General features: G+C 37.9%; 1 protein-coding gene across 1 annotated transcript; it reads right to left on the reverse strand.

The window, feature by feature from the left end:
• Window positions 1–616: 616 nt before the first annotated feature.
• Window positions 617–16,888, reverse strand: FAN1 (FANCD2/FANCI-associated nuclease 1; the record flags this gene model as incomplete). Its single annotated transcript, XM_009586276.1, has 9 exons — window positions 15,583–16,888; window positions 10,746–10,886; window positions 9,523–9,706; window positions 6,970–7,203; window positions 6,330–6,461; window positions 5,115–5,223; window positions 4,266–4,385; window positions 1,776–1,940; window positions 617–785 (listed from the first exon to the last, which is right to left on the reverse strand). Coding segments are annotated over exons 1-9 (2,560 nt in total), but the record flags the coding sequence as incomplete, so codon positions are not given.
• Between the last annotated feature and the right edge of the window lie 642 nt (window positions 16,889–17,530).

Here is a 17,530-nt window from a genome sequence, read left to right on the forward strand (position 1 = left end):
AAAAAATAACCTGCTTACCTTTTTGTATTTTGCTTTTTTCCTGTAAAACAGCCCTATATATTCTTATTTGTCCATGGCTTTCCACAGCTCTTAAGTTGTAAAAAATACATGAACAACTACTAAGAGAGCAGAAAATCAAGCCCTTTCAAAAGAAGTTGCTAAGTGTCTTGCTATGGTATATACTGTTTTCATGTTCATCTAGTACCAAAAATCAGTGGAAGTTTACCTTTCCTTAATGACACCCCCTTAAATGACACTGCTAGCATTTTACCCCTAACAAATAAAATAGCTGTTCACTGATAAGAAAGGCAAAGTAAGTGATTTTCTATGGAGATAAAGAAGAAACGTTGGGTTTTTTCCTAACACATTTCAAAACCACCTTAGGTATATGAAGGCAGCAAATAATTAAAGGCCAGAAAGCAGGTCAGGTGGAAAATACATATTAGAGCATTTTGGTAAGGAAATTACATATTAGAGCTGTTTGGGAAGGAAACAGAATCAGGCTAAAAACTGGTCTAACGAAATCAGCTAAAACTGGTCTATTAACTAAACTGCTTAGTAAATTGGTTCTTTACTCCCACAGTTATTTTACTATACAAAAAAAATTTACTGTTACCCTGATCAAAACCATTCTGCCTGTAATGAGTTAACGCCAGCTCCTCAACTGAGCACATGACTGTGGATACACTGAAGTCTTCGCCTCCTTCTTCATCACCAATATCCTCCATTAGAAATACAGATTTTCCCATTCCCATCTGAGGACACATCTTCCCTTTGATTGTAACCTGAATATATTAAAAGAACTAGTTACTTTCCAGCATCACATTTAAAAAGCTTTAGCCTAGGTGTTTGAATCTCTCCTAAACCACACATTCCTCCTTTTCAGTTTTCTTAAAATCAGAGCTAGACTTGTTTCCAAAAATCAACTGAATAAAATTTAACCTGCCATTCCCTTGAAATCATTCTGTTTAGCTTTTATAAACTGGCAAGTGTTTCAGAAAAAAAAAGTCTAGCAAAGATGCTGGGCAAATGGGAGTGTAGTCTTTCTATACGCAGGACCAGAAGAAAGAATACAGATGACTGAGAAGACTGATTCTGGACTGAGAAAAAGAAGGGCTGTAGGGAGACATGTGGTGACAAGGCCGAGAGAGAAAGTGAGACTCTGCTCTGACTTCGCCCAGATACAATTAGCTTTGCAACAGTAGGGAAAAGAATGAGTTAAAAAAAATCCATTCCAATATGATGCAAGTGCATCACATTGCATATTTGCATAGCGCATATTTCGAGTGCGTAACTCCCAAAGGTTACTAATAAAACCTTGCATTTTTTGAGCCATTAATCTAAGGCTGACAACATGCTACGGTTACTATTACTTTTTCTTACACATAGAATGCTTAGCCTGAAGACACCAGAGGCAATACACTGATTGGATCAGACTCTTCAGACAGAAAGGTTCTGAGTGTTGCTGGTAAATTAGTGGAGTTCATAGCTGATCAGATTCATAACACACACTCAGTAAAGCAACGCAAATTAAATCAGTGTACAGCTGACTAACTTCAGCTAAGAAGCTGACCATTTATTAAATAAGTAGAAATACTTGTTTACAAGAGGCTTTTGTTTTAGAAACACATTTGTATTCATTTTCCTGCAGCACAAATAAGTCAGAGGCTGGTGCATAGTACATAACAACAGTCTCACAGATTATTTTTTCTTGTCAGAAGAAAAAAGACCTCAGGAGTTGTTATTTCTCAGAAACTACCAGCAACTTTACTTACATGTGTCACATCCTCCACAGTTACGACTGGCAGATCATGAAACAGGCATCTGAACTGCTTGCAGCTTGGTGAGTCTCTGATTCGTAGGGCCCGCTGGTAGAGAGAGAGACGATGCCCAGTACGTACAAATGGGTCTGCCAGCCCATTTCTGATGCAGTGAATGGCCTAGCAAAGAGCAAGGTAACAAGCAATAATTTAGAAAGACCTATGCACATCTCTCTGTTCTTATAAGTCCAAAAGAGCAACTGGAGCACAAAAATGGAACATAAAAACCAGCATATAAGACAGGGCCACCTTTCTTACTTATGTACTGAAATTCTAATTAGTAAGTAATATTTTGCACTAGTAGCCTTCTCAATTCGAATCTGCACTAGTACAGTAAAAAGAAATTACTCTCCGTTTGTACTGATCAATATAAGATTAAGGAAGTGTAAATTCTACGTAAGTGACCAGAAAAAAGAGTTGGTTCTAAGGTAAATCAGTTTAATATTTTTAAGCCAGTTTCTTAACAGCACGCAATACAGAAACAGAAGGATCAGATCAGTTGTGTAAGAATGTACATACAGAACAAATTTTAGACCAATGCACTACTGCACTGAAGAATACCCAGGGTTCAATACGGACTCCAAAAATTAATTCAAATCATGGTTCTGACACACTCTCTTTCTGTGACTTGAGGAAGGCACTTTGTCCTAATTTATAAATAAGGAACTGAAACTAACTCTTCCTTTGTACAACTTCTAATTCCAAATCTGAAAAAAGCTTGATATGGGGGAATAAGATGCAGAAGAGACAACTGCAGATGCTTGACAGCCTATGATATTATTTCCTTTTAACAGACTTAGAGAATTAAAATGCAACATAAAATATGAGCATTTTAATTGCAATTCTCAATAGCCTTAGTGAGGGAAGGAAGCAACACCCAGGGGAAAAAAAAGTCATTCTCTGCTTATTTTAAATAACACCACAACTGCTACTGCTCCTGGACTTAAAACTTTTTTTTATCTCTATTTTTCATTGCCAAATTAGTCAGGTATCTTAGGTGTGTTTAATTAGATTGGTCTTCTTTGTCCTTTAGTTAAAAGCTGATTTTCAGTCTGCCCATACTTCACTGTGACCACCTAAACAGTCCTACGGAGTTTCATTTTCAATCACTGACAATATTCCTCCTTTGTATGTAACAGACAGGAAAAATGGACATAATCTCCTGTACTTATAAATCCTCAGGCCAGCAGCTGATACAACTACCACCTGCTGTTTCTTGCACAGAAAATTCATGGAACTGCAACTGAGCCCTAAAATGAGTTAGACAGTGGCTTCTACGCCTTATGGCTTTTGAAAAGAAAGTCTGTGAAAAGCTGGTGCTGGCTCACAAGGAATTCAAAGGCACAACTGCAGCTTGCAGTTTTCTCTGGTTCCTTTATATTCTGCTGCAGAAATCTTTCCAGAAGTGCCAGAAAGTTCTACAGAGATTTACAATAATCCTTGCACATAATCCTTGCCATTCCCATATGGTTATTTTTCTCTCATTCGGCTACATGCCAGCTAATCACTTAGGAAACTTAAAAACCGCTCACCATGTACACAGTGTTTCTAAAAGCCTGAACTGCATCATTCAGACTTGAGACTGGCAAGTTTACCCACTGCACAAATAACGTGTTTTGCTTGTACAAACACACCCAACTGATCTGTGTCCTACTGGAAGGGAAGAGGAAAGAAGTCAAAGTTTCAGCAAAAGCTAAGATTACCTCAAAACCTCTTCTCCCCTCCTCTGCCTTCCTAAGAGAATTAAACAGACCAGAATAAACATAGCTTGTAATACATGCTATCTAAAACCATTAATGTTATTCTTTACCAGTCTAAGGGTGGTCAGTTACACTTTCTCCTGTAGGACAATGGAAATAGTTTAAATTTGCTGTTAAAGACTGATAACCCTGCCAGAGCTGTGTACCAGTAACAGATTAGAAATGGTGTTGTCTACTGCTTGACCCCTTACAGTAGAAACCCCACACCAAAACCGGTCCAGATACAGAAGACAACATTCTCCCCGCTGGCAACAGTTAGCCAAGGACTTAATTCTCTTAATTTTTTGTTTGAAAACATTTAAAAACTCCTTCCGATCGTGTTTGGTTTTTTCATTTCAGATATGGCCTCATCATGACTCAGGTTCAGAAGCAGAAGTGTTCTGCTTCTCACACATTAGGCAACCAGAACAGGCAGAACAGCAAGGAAGCTGCTGCCTGGTAACTCCATACAATCAGTCCTTCATGTCAAACAGTGTTCTTCTATGCAACAGAAAAAAGCAGGCCAACCAAGGATGAGGGTACACTCAATATTCAAATTCTTAGGAGAAACTGGTTGCCTGACCTTGGGATTCCTCCCAATATCTGCATTTATCCGCTGTTCTTCTCATACGAACTATTTTTAAAAAATGGTTTCAGACAATGACTGCAGTGTTTCCAGCTTTACAGCATGCAGTTGTGAAGGTACCTTCTTAGTGTTTTTCAAGTGCTGATGCAAATTCAGAGCCAGGCGATCCCACCATCGCCCTCTGCTGTCCATACAATACACATCCTGAGACAGAAGAGTCTGCAGCTCCTGCACCGCTTCCTGCAGCAACAGAATTATATCTTTACTAATTGAGTTAGAAAACCAAGTTGAAGTTTCAATATATTGTTAGCTTGTCACTTTCCCTTCTAATTACTGGGTACTATAAAACTTTGCCTCTGCACAATTCAAACCCCATTTTTACTCCAGCACCCAATGTATTCAGGTGCATGGCTGTATCTTAAACACTCTATTAGAATAGAGATATTTTTATGTAAACTTAAAGGTTAGCTGCCAAAAATACACTATTTTTGTCCTTCCCGTATTTCTTATTGTATATGAAAAAGACCTGAATATTACTTATTGCCTTTTTGCAGAATTATTTTTCAGAATAATCTGGTTTGCTTTTACATGTAAGTCAGAGGCCTTTGGAGATGTTAGCTCCTAAGGCGAAGAGGCAGGGATTTCATAGAAGACTTTTCTTCCAAGATTTTCTTATTTAAAAGCAGTAACCAAATCTAGTGAAACAGAAGTATCTTTAAATAACGAAACAGCAACGTCTCGGCAACAGTCTTATGGTAGATTACATATGGCAGATCTCCAAAGCATAAGCAGAAATCAAAACAATTTAAAACTTTCTAAAGCAAGAAAAAAAGGCTCTTTTTCCTTAAAAGTAACCTGTTAAGAGAACTGTAGCAAGTCCTGGCAAACATTATCCCCAGCCACATCAGAAATGTAAATTGATGTATAATGCTACATTAAAATGTATTCCTATTCCCTTCACCACTTTACCTCATACATGTGAAGTCTCTGCAAAATTTCAACACCTTGAGAAAGGATTCTTGTATACACCCAGCCAACTGTGAAATGTCGCAGATACTCAGGTAAAATTCTGTGATAGCTGAAAGATAAAAGCAGCTCAGATCAATTTAATGATGGCAATTTAAATTCTTAAAATTCTCTTACTAAGAATACTTATACCTAAAGCATTTACAAAAATTAAATGCCTTATATATCAAAATTGAACTGAAATGAGTATCCCAGCTGCGAAGTCAAGAACCCAAAGGCAAGAAAATAGTTTAGCTGAGGTAGCAAGGGCACTTGCACAGCATATTTTGGTTTCAACAGCGGTGGAATTATTAGCTAATACATTTTACATCACATACAAACCAATAATTTATTACATCATGTTTTGTTACTGCCAACTTGTTCTCTTAAGTCAGAAGGTTAACTTTAGAAACACAACTGAACAAAACAAAAAGGCTAGAACAAGCATTTCCTGCCATAAAAAAAGACTAGGCACCTCTACGTTTCAAGACAAAGTCTTTTGAATATCTTACTGAAATCAAAATAGGTTTTTCCACTGTCTTCAGTGTAAAATGGAACAGACTTCCAAATGACCCTCTATGAATATTATTTTAAATCAGATGCCATGAAAATGAATATAATGCCAAACATAAGGCTTTAACTTTCGGTGTATCATTAAGCTAGAAAACAAAATAATTGAAAGAAAAACTGATGAGGGACTTCAAAAACAATACATGTTATTTCAGTTCTCAGATCTTCAGTAATGTTTCCTGAATGACACCCACTTGGAAGTCTGAAGAAATGAATACATAACGTTTGCAACATTCTTTTGTTCACAGTGAATTTTAAATTCTGCTTATTGCTATTTGTCTAAAAGCCATAAAAACAAACTATGACAAGGGAAAAATAAGGCTCTTGTTCTCCTGCCATGGCACATAGAACAGAAATGTTTTGGTGCTTTATCCATGCCTACCAATTCATTCCCAAAGTTTTACAAAAAAGGCCTTTTCATATAATCACTTAAAAGCTAAACAACCAACCAGGAAGTTCAAAGCTTTCAAGAACATTAAAGCTTCTAAATTTATCGGGCTTAAATAATATCACTAGTCCATAAGCCTCTTTCAAAAGGAAAAGTACCAAAAGTAAGATAATACACTTAATAGTTTCATATGAACGCTAGGCTAGTTTCCAGTTTACTACCTCAAAGAGGGGTGATATTTCAGTTCGTTCCAGGTTTCTTTAGCACACGTATATAGATGATGAGCTTCTTCCCAGTTCCCATTTACCATGGCAGTGGCTATATCATTTGACAGATGAGCAGCAGTTGCATATCTAAGGGAAAAAAACATAATAACGGTATTAGGCTCAAAAAGCATTTACAGTTAAAAGAAATAAATTCCTCCATACACTACCTTTTAAAAACTCCCTTCGAGTCTCCAAAGACATTGAACCGTGCAGCCAACTTTATTCTTAATCTTGTAGGATCAACAGAGTTTACACTAGCAGGGTACGTTATGTTTAATTACTTATAAACTAGAGAACGTATTTTTTGTTTTGTTGAGAGTCCATTCTAATAACCATCACAGCAAATGAAGAAACAACTTTCATCAGCAGATGATCATGAAGCAAATAAATATGCTATTTTGGTTCAAAACGCAAGCCACTGTGAATTACAAGTCCTACCTGGATACAAAAATGCATTTAAAATCATTGCAAAAGTGCACTTCTATTTATTTATATCTGGAGTTCTACATGATGAATTCTTATTTGCCTACACAAGCACTGCAGTAAAGCTTTTCTAGAAATAAACAGATTTCCAAACTACCAAAGCTCCCCCTACCTGATAAGGTCTTCTCTGTCCTGGAAGACCTGTGTTTTCCTATTTACAGCGTAACTGGGGAATACCATACGCCCCATGTTTACCATAAGGACTGTGGAGAGCTGGCCTTGACCAGCACTACCAGCTTCTTCATCCTCCATTGACTCAGACAGTGAAAATAGCAGCAGAATTCGAGAAAAGACAGCCCGAGGGCCTTTACAGACCCTGACAGATTTTCCAGCCAGGTCCTTCACCCTGGAAGGACAAATAAAATTAATATAACAAACAGTTTTTACCATTACTTATAAAAATTCAAATATACTGAATGAAGTACGAGAATAATTTTGTTGTCAAGCCAATTAATGTGTAAACATGATTTTCCTTGAAAGAAGCAGCTTGAGAAACTATATAGTGCATGTAACCTCTAGTGAAAAACCAAAGAAATGCATTAACTAATAAAAAGTTTAAGGGCCAACCTTCAAGCAGAATAGAATTGGAACTAACTGCCCTTTTGGTGCAGCCAAAGGCAGTATGCCAGGCAGTAACAACAAGCAACAAGATGTGGTTTGCTGTTAGGGCAATGTTTACAGACCACAATTTGAGATCGCTTGTTTTAGGGTATCTCCATTAGCACAACTTCATCCAGCCTTTTCATACAATACAGGATTTCTGTTACTTGTCCACAGGACAGCACAAATTTAAAACAGGATTTTCTCTGATCTCATGGGGTAACTAGTATTTCAGCTGTCAACTACAGCAAAGAGCATTACATTCCTGAAGCTGATGTGGCTCAGCAAGTAACTATGAGCCTCTTCTTGGAGTAGGGAGTAAGCCGACACCAAGGACTTTTTTGGAATGTAACTAATTTTCCCAGGTTCCTTTCCATTTCCTGAACACGTTTTTTTTTTTAGCCTTCCTTTGCATAGTTTAAGCCAATATTCTGAAAACAATTTTGTTTGTTAGAGATATTTATACAGATTATGCATCATGCATCATCATGTAGTTCAAATATCTGGTATCGAAGAGAAAAAATGAAATCTCAAGTGATGCAAAGTAGCTTCATAATGAAGTTTTCTATACCTGCAATAGAATGAGGAAACAACTGCAACTCCTTAAATTAAAACATCCTTACTCATCACAAAGTCCCAACATCCTCTAACACAAGACAATCATGGCTGTGGCTATGATCACTTCACCTGTTTTCCTGCAGACCAAATAAAGTGCAATGCTACTGGAGACAATGACACCAGTGTGAAATACTATTTTTAACAGAATAGGAACCACTAGAGCTCCTGTTGTATTTTGAAAACAACAAAGACCAAATAAAACTACTTTAAAGAAGGTAACCACACTATGCAAACCTCCCAGTTGTGAAGCTCTGCAAGCCCAGCACTAAGCTAGCATTAGGCCTCTCTTTTGGCATAAGGAAAGACGACCTTACTGATTCACGCAATAATAATTCTTCATGGAGGGATTATTTTAAAAAGTTCTTCTTCCAATACTAGACCCCTTTTAATACAAGGAATTTTGTGGAGAATCACATGATAGATTTCACGGGAGAATATTCATCCAAAATGTGACAAAGCTTTATATCTCTCTCATTTGAAAAAGAATACCACAGGAAAGACAAATTATGTTATTGAAGCAAATGCAGTACATACCGATATCTGTCAGCTTTCTACCCAACCTACATTTTGTACAGAAAGGATTCCATAATCAGTGAGTTCAGACCCTAGTTCTCCAGCCTACTAGACAAGCTAACTGCTAGACAAGCACCTTTGTTTATATGCATTATTATTCAAACAGTTACTTTTTGGTATTAGTTACTAAAAGAGGTAACTGCGTAAACTCCAGAACTGACTTGTACCCTACCACCAGTATCCTGGCTATTACCGTAGTTCATATTCCTAGACTTTTTGTGGAAGTTCTAGCTACAGATCCAGCCCTAAACACCAAGAATCGTAATGCTGTAATCACTCCTACTAGGGCAGAATGACACCTTAAACCTGAATCTGGATCCCAGAAGAACCTGGAAGTCAAGGGCATCTGATATACACAGCTGTGATAGCCACAGCGAAAAAATTCACAGGAAAGAAAGAACGGTTTGTCAAGCAATCAATCTTCTCCCTTTAAAAATATTGCCAAAAAGGAGGCTCTATGCTCAAGTACAGTGTCAATCACAAAAAAAGAGATTATTGCTCCCCTCTAATTCTACTAAAAGAGCTCACCCAGCAAATGAACATCAGATAGTTGCTTTAATAGGCAATGACTTTCCCTATGTCTTCCTAGATGTTTTTCTGCACTGATTTTGCTTTAAATAATTCAGGAATGTTTCCCTGTATAATTGAGTAACTTTGGAGATAGATAATCATGCCCACAGCTGAAAAGCATGACACAGCTTAAAAAAAAAGTCTATTTACCCTTCTGTTTGACCCACTGTGAATCAAAATATAATGCCGCCCTTTTTTATTCATAAATTTACTAACGCATTCCTTTCTTCAAAAGGCATCTAGGTTGAGTCCTTTGAAGCATAACTTACATTCACCTGCAAAATTTAACTATAAACAGAGTTACCTTTTTAAAATCACTGTCCCAATACCAGCCTGACTCCTGCTGAAAATTGCCAACCTCAGAAAATCATCCACAAGTTGCTGTTTCTGACCATTTGGGTTTGGCAAGTGAAAGATCTTTGCCAATGTTTTTAGCTCAGGGACTGAAAGCAAATCCAACCCTTCACACAGGTCTTCCAGTTCAGATTCTAAAAGTAAAACGATTCACATATATTTATTATGTGCTGTACATATACACTCAAGCAACAGCTCAAGTACAGTACATTCATATAATCTAGTACTAATCCAATGATTTGGATTCTTCAAACATGTATTATCGATGCTAGCTGGTTCAGCTTGAAATTCATTCTCTTCACAGGTCCAGTTTGAAGGAATGGAATAATCAGAAAAAAATCCCTTTGCAACTTCAAAACAAAAGCAAATATAAAGAAATTCTGCTGAGTTAGAAAAAAATGCTGTTCAGAAAAAACTTGTCTTCCTGATGATTAAAACTTTGCCTGATGCAAAAAAAAGTGCTGCTAGGGAGCAGCAAGAGCAGAGCTGCTCGACAAGGGGGAATGAGCCAGGAGTCCAGAGTGACTACAGCACTGGCAGTGTCCTCACCAACCCTGGTGCAGTCCCACCGTAAGTGAACAGAATGGGCAGAGCAAAAGTCCTGGTAACAGATTCCACTCGCAGCCCCAGAAAAGTGTGATGATGAATCAGGTCCAGAGCCGATCTAAGAGACGAAGCCGGACATAAGACTAGAGACAAGACTACAGTTTACATCCAAAATCCATCCACAGTACACGGCCACGGACAAGACTGGAAACAAACACCTGCAGCATTGGTTGGAGGTCCAGCCAGCCAGGGACGGACAAGGCCAGGGACAGGGTGCCTGCAAGACAGCTCAGGGCAGTACTGGAGGATATTAAGTAGAGCTCCTGGACCAATGTGCAGAGGCTGCGCAGGTCAGGGTCTGAGATGAGGCTGGTGAGCACGAGCCAGGCCTATTGTTGCACCTATAGCCCTGACATTTATTTATTTAGCTCTCCCTATTATCTAAATTGCACTGACTGCTTTTATTATTAATGTAACACAACACAAGTCATCTACCTGAAACCTTTATTCTGCTCCTCTAATTCTCTTCTCAAGGCACAGACAAGCATGTAGTGCGTTAAACTCTAACATGACACAACCGCAGATTCTATTTGTAATACTTTTAACATTTATTAACCCTGGCCATACCTGTTTGCAGAAATCTGGCTTCAGCCAGTTCTTCAATTATTGGTGACAAATCCATACTTATCTCTTCGTACTCTATTTTGTTCACCTTTAACCAGTTCAGCTTGCGTTGAAAAAGTCTCACATATAACTTCTGCCCACCAACTGCAAATTTTATTTAAAGGAGGGAAGGATAAAAAGAAAATTAAATTTTAAAACATAGTACTATGCATAATCACTACCTAACCTAGAAAAAATTACTTTGATGCAGATATCCTCTGAAACACATTTTAAATCTGCCCGTGAGCAGACTTGGTAAAATGCCAGAACTTACCTTTCCAAGTAATTATTGCTCATTAGAATCTCCTATGTTTTGTAGGTAGAAAATTATTACAATGTATTTTGTAGGTAATGAACACTGCTAAAATGCATTTTGGACATGCTTACCCTTTAAGAAAGAACTTTTTTCCTAGGAAAAGACAACTTCATTTTTCAAACTCTGCATATTGTGATGTTAAATATGTCTTTTTGCTTTCTTTAACACTCGTTCAATAACCAACTATTTGATGCTAAGGAACAAAAGACGCTGTAGTCTGACAGAATGATTTCATAATCCCAGAATACCTCTCTGTGTAGTACTCTTCAGATTCTTATTTTTCCAAAGATAAGCTTAATTTTACTAATATACCTACTGAAAACAAGGGGAAAAAACCTCCTATAGATTTGATTTTTATCAGGGAAGTGCTCTTTTAAAGTACCTTCTAAAAATACTTGTAAAATACTAACAATGCTGAAATTCAAGAAAATAGCTTATTAAATCTTAGCTGAAAATAGTCCAGCGACTGTTACTACATTCAGCTCCCTTTTGAATACTTAATTCACCCCCATTAACTTCTGATTTTTTTTATCCCTGTCTGCTGCTGCTGAACTGAAACTGATCATTAATAAAAACAGACACTGAAACAGTACCAGACCTAGATATATTTAAGAAACGGCAGTTAACTTTACATGCTTATTTAACTATTCTCCTGTCCTTAAAAAGACTTTTTCAGCCTTTTTTTTAATAGAATATTTCCAGGATCAATTCACCGAGAGAACTACATTCAGACGCATAAGCTTGTTAATTTTCTCCGTGGGATTGTAACTTCTTTGAAGCCTGCTCCATTTTCTACAACTCTGGAAAAAGGAAAAATGTCAAGCAACACATGAACATCCCTTCTCCAGACCATGGAAACTGACCAAACGAGGGCTGCAATCCAGTAAAGGCATGTGAGGACTGCTTTCTCTCTAAAGGATTTGAATGAGAAATAGAAGAATAAAAAGGTATTGCACAAATAATTAATTGCTTCTTAAGCATCCTGTTCTGCAGTACATTACCTTTGAAGGTTTGGGGGATTTTTTTTCTTTTCTAGTTCTTACAAACGTATCACTGAAATAAAAAATTTGCTCTAAGTTGAAATATTATCAGCAAAAAGATTGAGAAGATTTTAGAAAAGTTCACCCTCTATGAGTCATTAAAACACAACAGAAAAAAATTACATCATTTTTTCTCGTTCAGTTTTCTGTACCTCAGTTCCACTGGTGACTATAAATCAATGTTTCTCACGTACGATTTTCTGTTGTATAAAAGTTGGAAGGAGGATTTCGCAAAGTGTATTAAGTAGTATCACTAGAACGATGTGCTTGCATTTAAATTCTTCCACCTGCAACATGCGGTGAAATTAAACATAGAGAATAAAAAAAATATTTTTTTAATATTACACCTAAGTTCAGACATACCACATCTTGAGCACAAAGCCTGACACTGCATTGCAGATTACTTGTTATGGATACACCTCTGCTTTTCCCTACTTTTATTTACAGTTTCCAATACTTAAAAAATTGGCAGTGCTCTACATCCAACATAAAGGCCATCCACTTTTGAGAAAACTGGGCAAGAAGGAAGGATTGCTTCAAATTTAATCCTTTTAAAAATACCATTCCTTTCACAATAAGCATTAGAGATAACTCACTGAAGAATGGTAGACATTTTAACAGAAAATAATGAAATACTGGAGAATACCTATGTTCAAGCAACTTTACAGTATTAAGCACTGTAATATATGTGTGGGTTTTTTTGGTGTTATGATAACTGAAAGACAACTCTTGCTTGGGTAGAAACTTCTAATGTGGAACACATAACCCATCTATCTGAACTTTCAAAGTACTCTGTCTAAGATTTCTTGAAGGTAAAGACATCCATCTGTCACTTGTCCAGAATTCATTATCTATTGACATAATGCTATCCGATCACTTCTCATAGCTGAATGATTGTGTTTTTCCTACCCTGCAAAGAGAGATTGTTTTATTTGTGGCTCTAACAGTCAGTGCACACATGGATTTATCAGCACCTCTTTGCAATAATTCTTTCTGTATTCTGAACTCCTGTGACAGGGGAATACTGAAATCACAATACTGGAAGAGAAACAAGCCCTTCCTTTATTTAACAGAACAAGTTACTATTACTGATCAGTGTTGTACTCACCCAGAGAAGGGAGTGTGGAAATAAGGAAGCTGTATCCTGAACATCTCTTTTAGTATCTGTCAAAGTAGCCAAAGCCTGCATCCGCTAATGACCTAGCTTAAGTTTATTCGCAGATCTTCTGGTTGTAAATGATACGCCATCTACTGCTTGCCTCAGAGAGCCAGTAACAAGAGTTTTGTTGCTTACATTCCACTCTTTCTTTATATATTCCCTTTTTAACTGTCACAACATAAACAAGGCGTTATCAAGCTCCAAGATGTCACTGTATACACATTTAGGTGGAGAAAGTTAACTATTTTAATATTCTTATAGCCTTGAGTGCACCAATAGGCTCTGCAATCCCATCCCAGCCCCCAAAGGTTTGCTGCTTGTGTTCAAGGTCAGCTCTGAATCAGTGCAGCTGTGTAAGCTGGGCTCAGGCTGCTGCAAAGAGCTGTGTGAGGCTGTGTCAGGGCCTCCCCCCATTCGCTCGGGAGCTGTACTTAAGCTCAGGCTGGTGGCCTGCATTCTTGCCTAAGCTCTGCTGTGGCATGCCAGCGCCCAGACAGACACCTTGCTGACTTGGCTTCACCCAGACATGTTGCTGACTCGGCTTCACCTTGCACCTGCCTCATCACTACGGACTTGCCTGAAGACCTGCCACCACTGGAGCATGGCTGACTGCCATACTGGCACGGATCCACTCTGCTCTTCTTCTTTGGGCAATGTGGGCTTGTGCCCCTTGCAAGTGAAGAGAGGATGTGGCCCCTGCCTGTCCTGCTGTCCCCTGGCTCATCTTCCCATGCAGAGTAGTCTGCTCTTGCTGCTCCCTGACAAATACAGTCCTATGTTACGATCTCATCTTATTTACAATATTCTCATAACTTATGTTAGTTTTATCCTTGAATTTTTTAAATGTTTGGTGCTACTGCATCATTGTAATCATTACAATATAACCTGCAAGAGCTTAACTGTGACCAGGTAACACTGCAGAAACACCTGTGTCAACTTAGAGCCCTATTTCCTCCTCTGGAGTTTCTTCACCTTTTTAGCAACCATCTCTCAAGATGGTTTGAGTCAGCTCAACTGACTTTTCCACTAGGGCAAATGAAGAATGTTCATATGGTCCTTTCCAGCTGCTAAACTTTGGAAGAAGATCTTAAGTCAAAAAAGACATTTCTGAGATTGTTCCACCACAGTTTAAGTACTTCCTAGAGAAACAGATATGCGCTAACTCAATTTTTTTAAGGAATTGAGATTGTGAACTACTTATCAGGGCTATATTTCTTCCTAAAAAGCTCAAGCCAACACTTACCCATTTTTGTCACTCAGTATCCTGTATTAGAAACCTTGTGATGTCATATAGACTAACCTAACCTCATTCCACATCTATACAAGTTATTAGAAAAACACTTACTGAAAGTCTCCTATTGGCCTTGGAAAAACTTCACATAATTGCTAATCACAAGTCATAACCTTGATATTCTCCTTCGTAATGCCCTGTGGTATCAATCCACAATATCATTTGGAACTTTACAGAAACAAACATTAAGGGACTAAGTGCTCTGAACAGCTAGAACACTTCTTCCACTTGCATCACTTCTGCTATGCTTTGACTGTTAAAACTTATATGAGTTTTTCAGACAACATGTCTGCTTTGAATCTTGTCCAAATACTGAGGGCTTAAATCTCCAACATTCTGGCTCCAACTGAAATTAATGAGAGTTAAAAGTACTAAGCAACCTACAAGAAAATGACTAGTAGCTAGCAGCCTAGTTACTAGCATTCTAAACACTGGATAATAATCATAGCAATAACCATGGATTCACACCAAGCATGAAAGTAATCTGTAAATGTACTGAGTCAAAGCTCGCAAACACCACTTCAGAAGTATTTTTGCAAGGTCTATGTATCCAGCACAGGCCTCTTCATAACCCCCTTTTGTAGAATTCCCATCATCAAAAGCTTGGTGTTAACCGATACTCTTTTTCTGCGCTACAAGTTTCCTTCCTTGGAAACATGTTTAAATGCAGCAGCAAGTTGACTTAAGATTCTAAAAAATAGTATTAAAACAGTAAAAAAAGTATTCCAAAAAACCAGAAATATACATAATCATTCTTTCCTTATTTCTTACAAGTCTCCACTCTTTATCATTACCTTCCATTAAAGCAACATTAGGAAAGTTTATGTACAAGAAGCCACTGAGGGATACATCTCCTGAGAAAAAGGAGCTTCTTCCCTTAAGGAATTTATCAAGTTAAATTGCCCATTGGTATAGCACTTTTCACATAAAATAATGTAACAGCTCTCTCTACAAGAGGTAATGTGACAATATATTAAAAAAAAAAAGAAAGATACCTGATAATTTGCAGAATTTGGTTATAATGTTCGTATCTTGCTCATCAAAGAGTTTGACATCATCTTTGTTCTCCAAAACTGCTCGCAGCACCACTAGAAAATTCTGGAGGTAATATGGGTGACCAGGAGAGCTGGGCACAGAGCTAACCTCATTTATTTTGTCTAAAATGTCCCCAATGGAATTCTGAAATTCTACTTTTTCCACAGTTTCTGACAAAGTATGATTAATCTCATCTTTAAAGTCTTCATGAACTTCCACAGGAAGTACCTGTACATCACCCTTGCTAAAGCAATTTTGTGTACCACAGTTCACTTCTGTCTTCGAAGAAGGAAAAACCTGAGCGTGAGGCCGAGTCGTGACTTCCAAACTATTGGTCAGCTCTGCTGAAGTATAAATGGCTAGATGTGTCTCAAATTTATCAGGACTAAGTATCACACCTTCAGACCTACTTTCTGTTTTGGTGCTCCTTGTACCAATTGGTAACCTTTTGCCATTAATGTTATCAGCCGGTAATGATACCTGAACAATATCCACAAGGTCTTCTCCATTACATTTGTTTATTTCTTTTTGAAATTCAGGTTCCTGCTTTGAAAAATTTTGTTCCTGGCACTCTCTCTGAGCAAGCTGATTTTTTTTCTGAGAACTATGCCCAGCATAAATCTCATCATCATCATCCCGTGCTGCAACACTTTTGCACATATTGTGAACAGCCGGAGGTGAAGAGTCGATCTCTTTATACACGACCTGTTTTCCTCCCTGGATACAACGTCTTCTCGACAGTTTAGATGACAAGCTTCCTAAAGAGACTACTTTAACTGTTTGAGCCTGTGGTTCATTGTTAATGCTACAGACTGAACTACTATTGCTAAAATAAGGACTAATCTGTTGTGCTGCACTCCCTTCTGTTTTGAATAAACTGCTTTTGGAAGGACTTGTCTCTAGATTTAAGAGTTTTTTTGAAAAATATGAGCTGGAATTATTGTTCACATTTGCAGCTGGGGGACTCTCATTCCTAAAAGAGTTGAGTGTTGAATCAATGATACCAATCTCACCATGGTTTCTCTGACATGTTTCATCCATGTGCTCATTTATTCTGTATCTTGGCACCATTTGCCCACACGTGGGACAAGTAATTTTGGCAGGGGGAACATTGTTAAAAAAGGAAATAATAGAGGAGGATGCTGAAGGTATAGATGGTGTTCCTTTACCTTCCACTTTTTTTGTTGTTCCTTTTTTTTTCTTATTTTTACTGAGTGACAAACTTATTCGGGATCTTTTAATTTCTGAAGACCTAGCTTCTGCCATTACAAAACTTCAAAGCATTTACAAAAACATAGGCAACTTCATCCAGGTCATATTTCCTTATTCTGTAATACTTAAAAGAAAAAAAGGAGTCTTCTTGGCTTTGCATTTTCTGTCTGTTATCCTCTGACATGCCTTCAAGGAAAAAAAAAGATATTAAATTTAAGATTTTCTAAGACACCAAATGCAACCAAGACGAACAGTGGAGAAGAAAAAAGAACACTGTAAAAGTGGAAAAGTCAAGCAATCCTTAACTGCTACAATGCAAATGTCTCTTTACCTTCTCACTAGGCAGGCAAGCAAGCACACTGTGATTGTCATGCTGAGCACTGCAGCTGGCTTCATAAGAATGGTTTAAAAAATGGAAATACTACTACACACTTTGATTATTTAAATGCCATGTTCACTTGCTGACGTAAATGAAAACTTGAGATAAAATTCCATGCAAGGATGTAGTCAAGTCCTCTAATTTTTGTCATTATCTTGTTTGCTATTTATAGGCGCACTATCTTTTGGTGCCAGCTATCCACTTTTACAGAGCACGCGCAACGTGTGTCCCAAGCACGGGCGCGGTGCCTTGCAGCACACTTGGTCCCTGCTGTGGCGCCTCTGAAAGCGCCCGGGACACCGCGCCGGCCGGGCCGC

Source organism: Fulmarus glacialis, unplaced genomic scaffold, assembly GCF_000690835.1.
Source record: "Fulmarus glacialis isolate BGI_N327 unplaced genomic scaffold, ASM69083v1 scaffold50749, whole genome shotgun sequence".
Lineage (NCBI taxonomy): Eukaryota > Metazoa > Chordata > Aves > Procellariiformes > Procellariidae > Fulmarus > Fulmarus glacialis.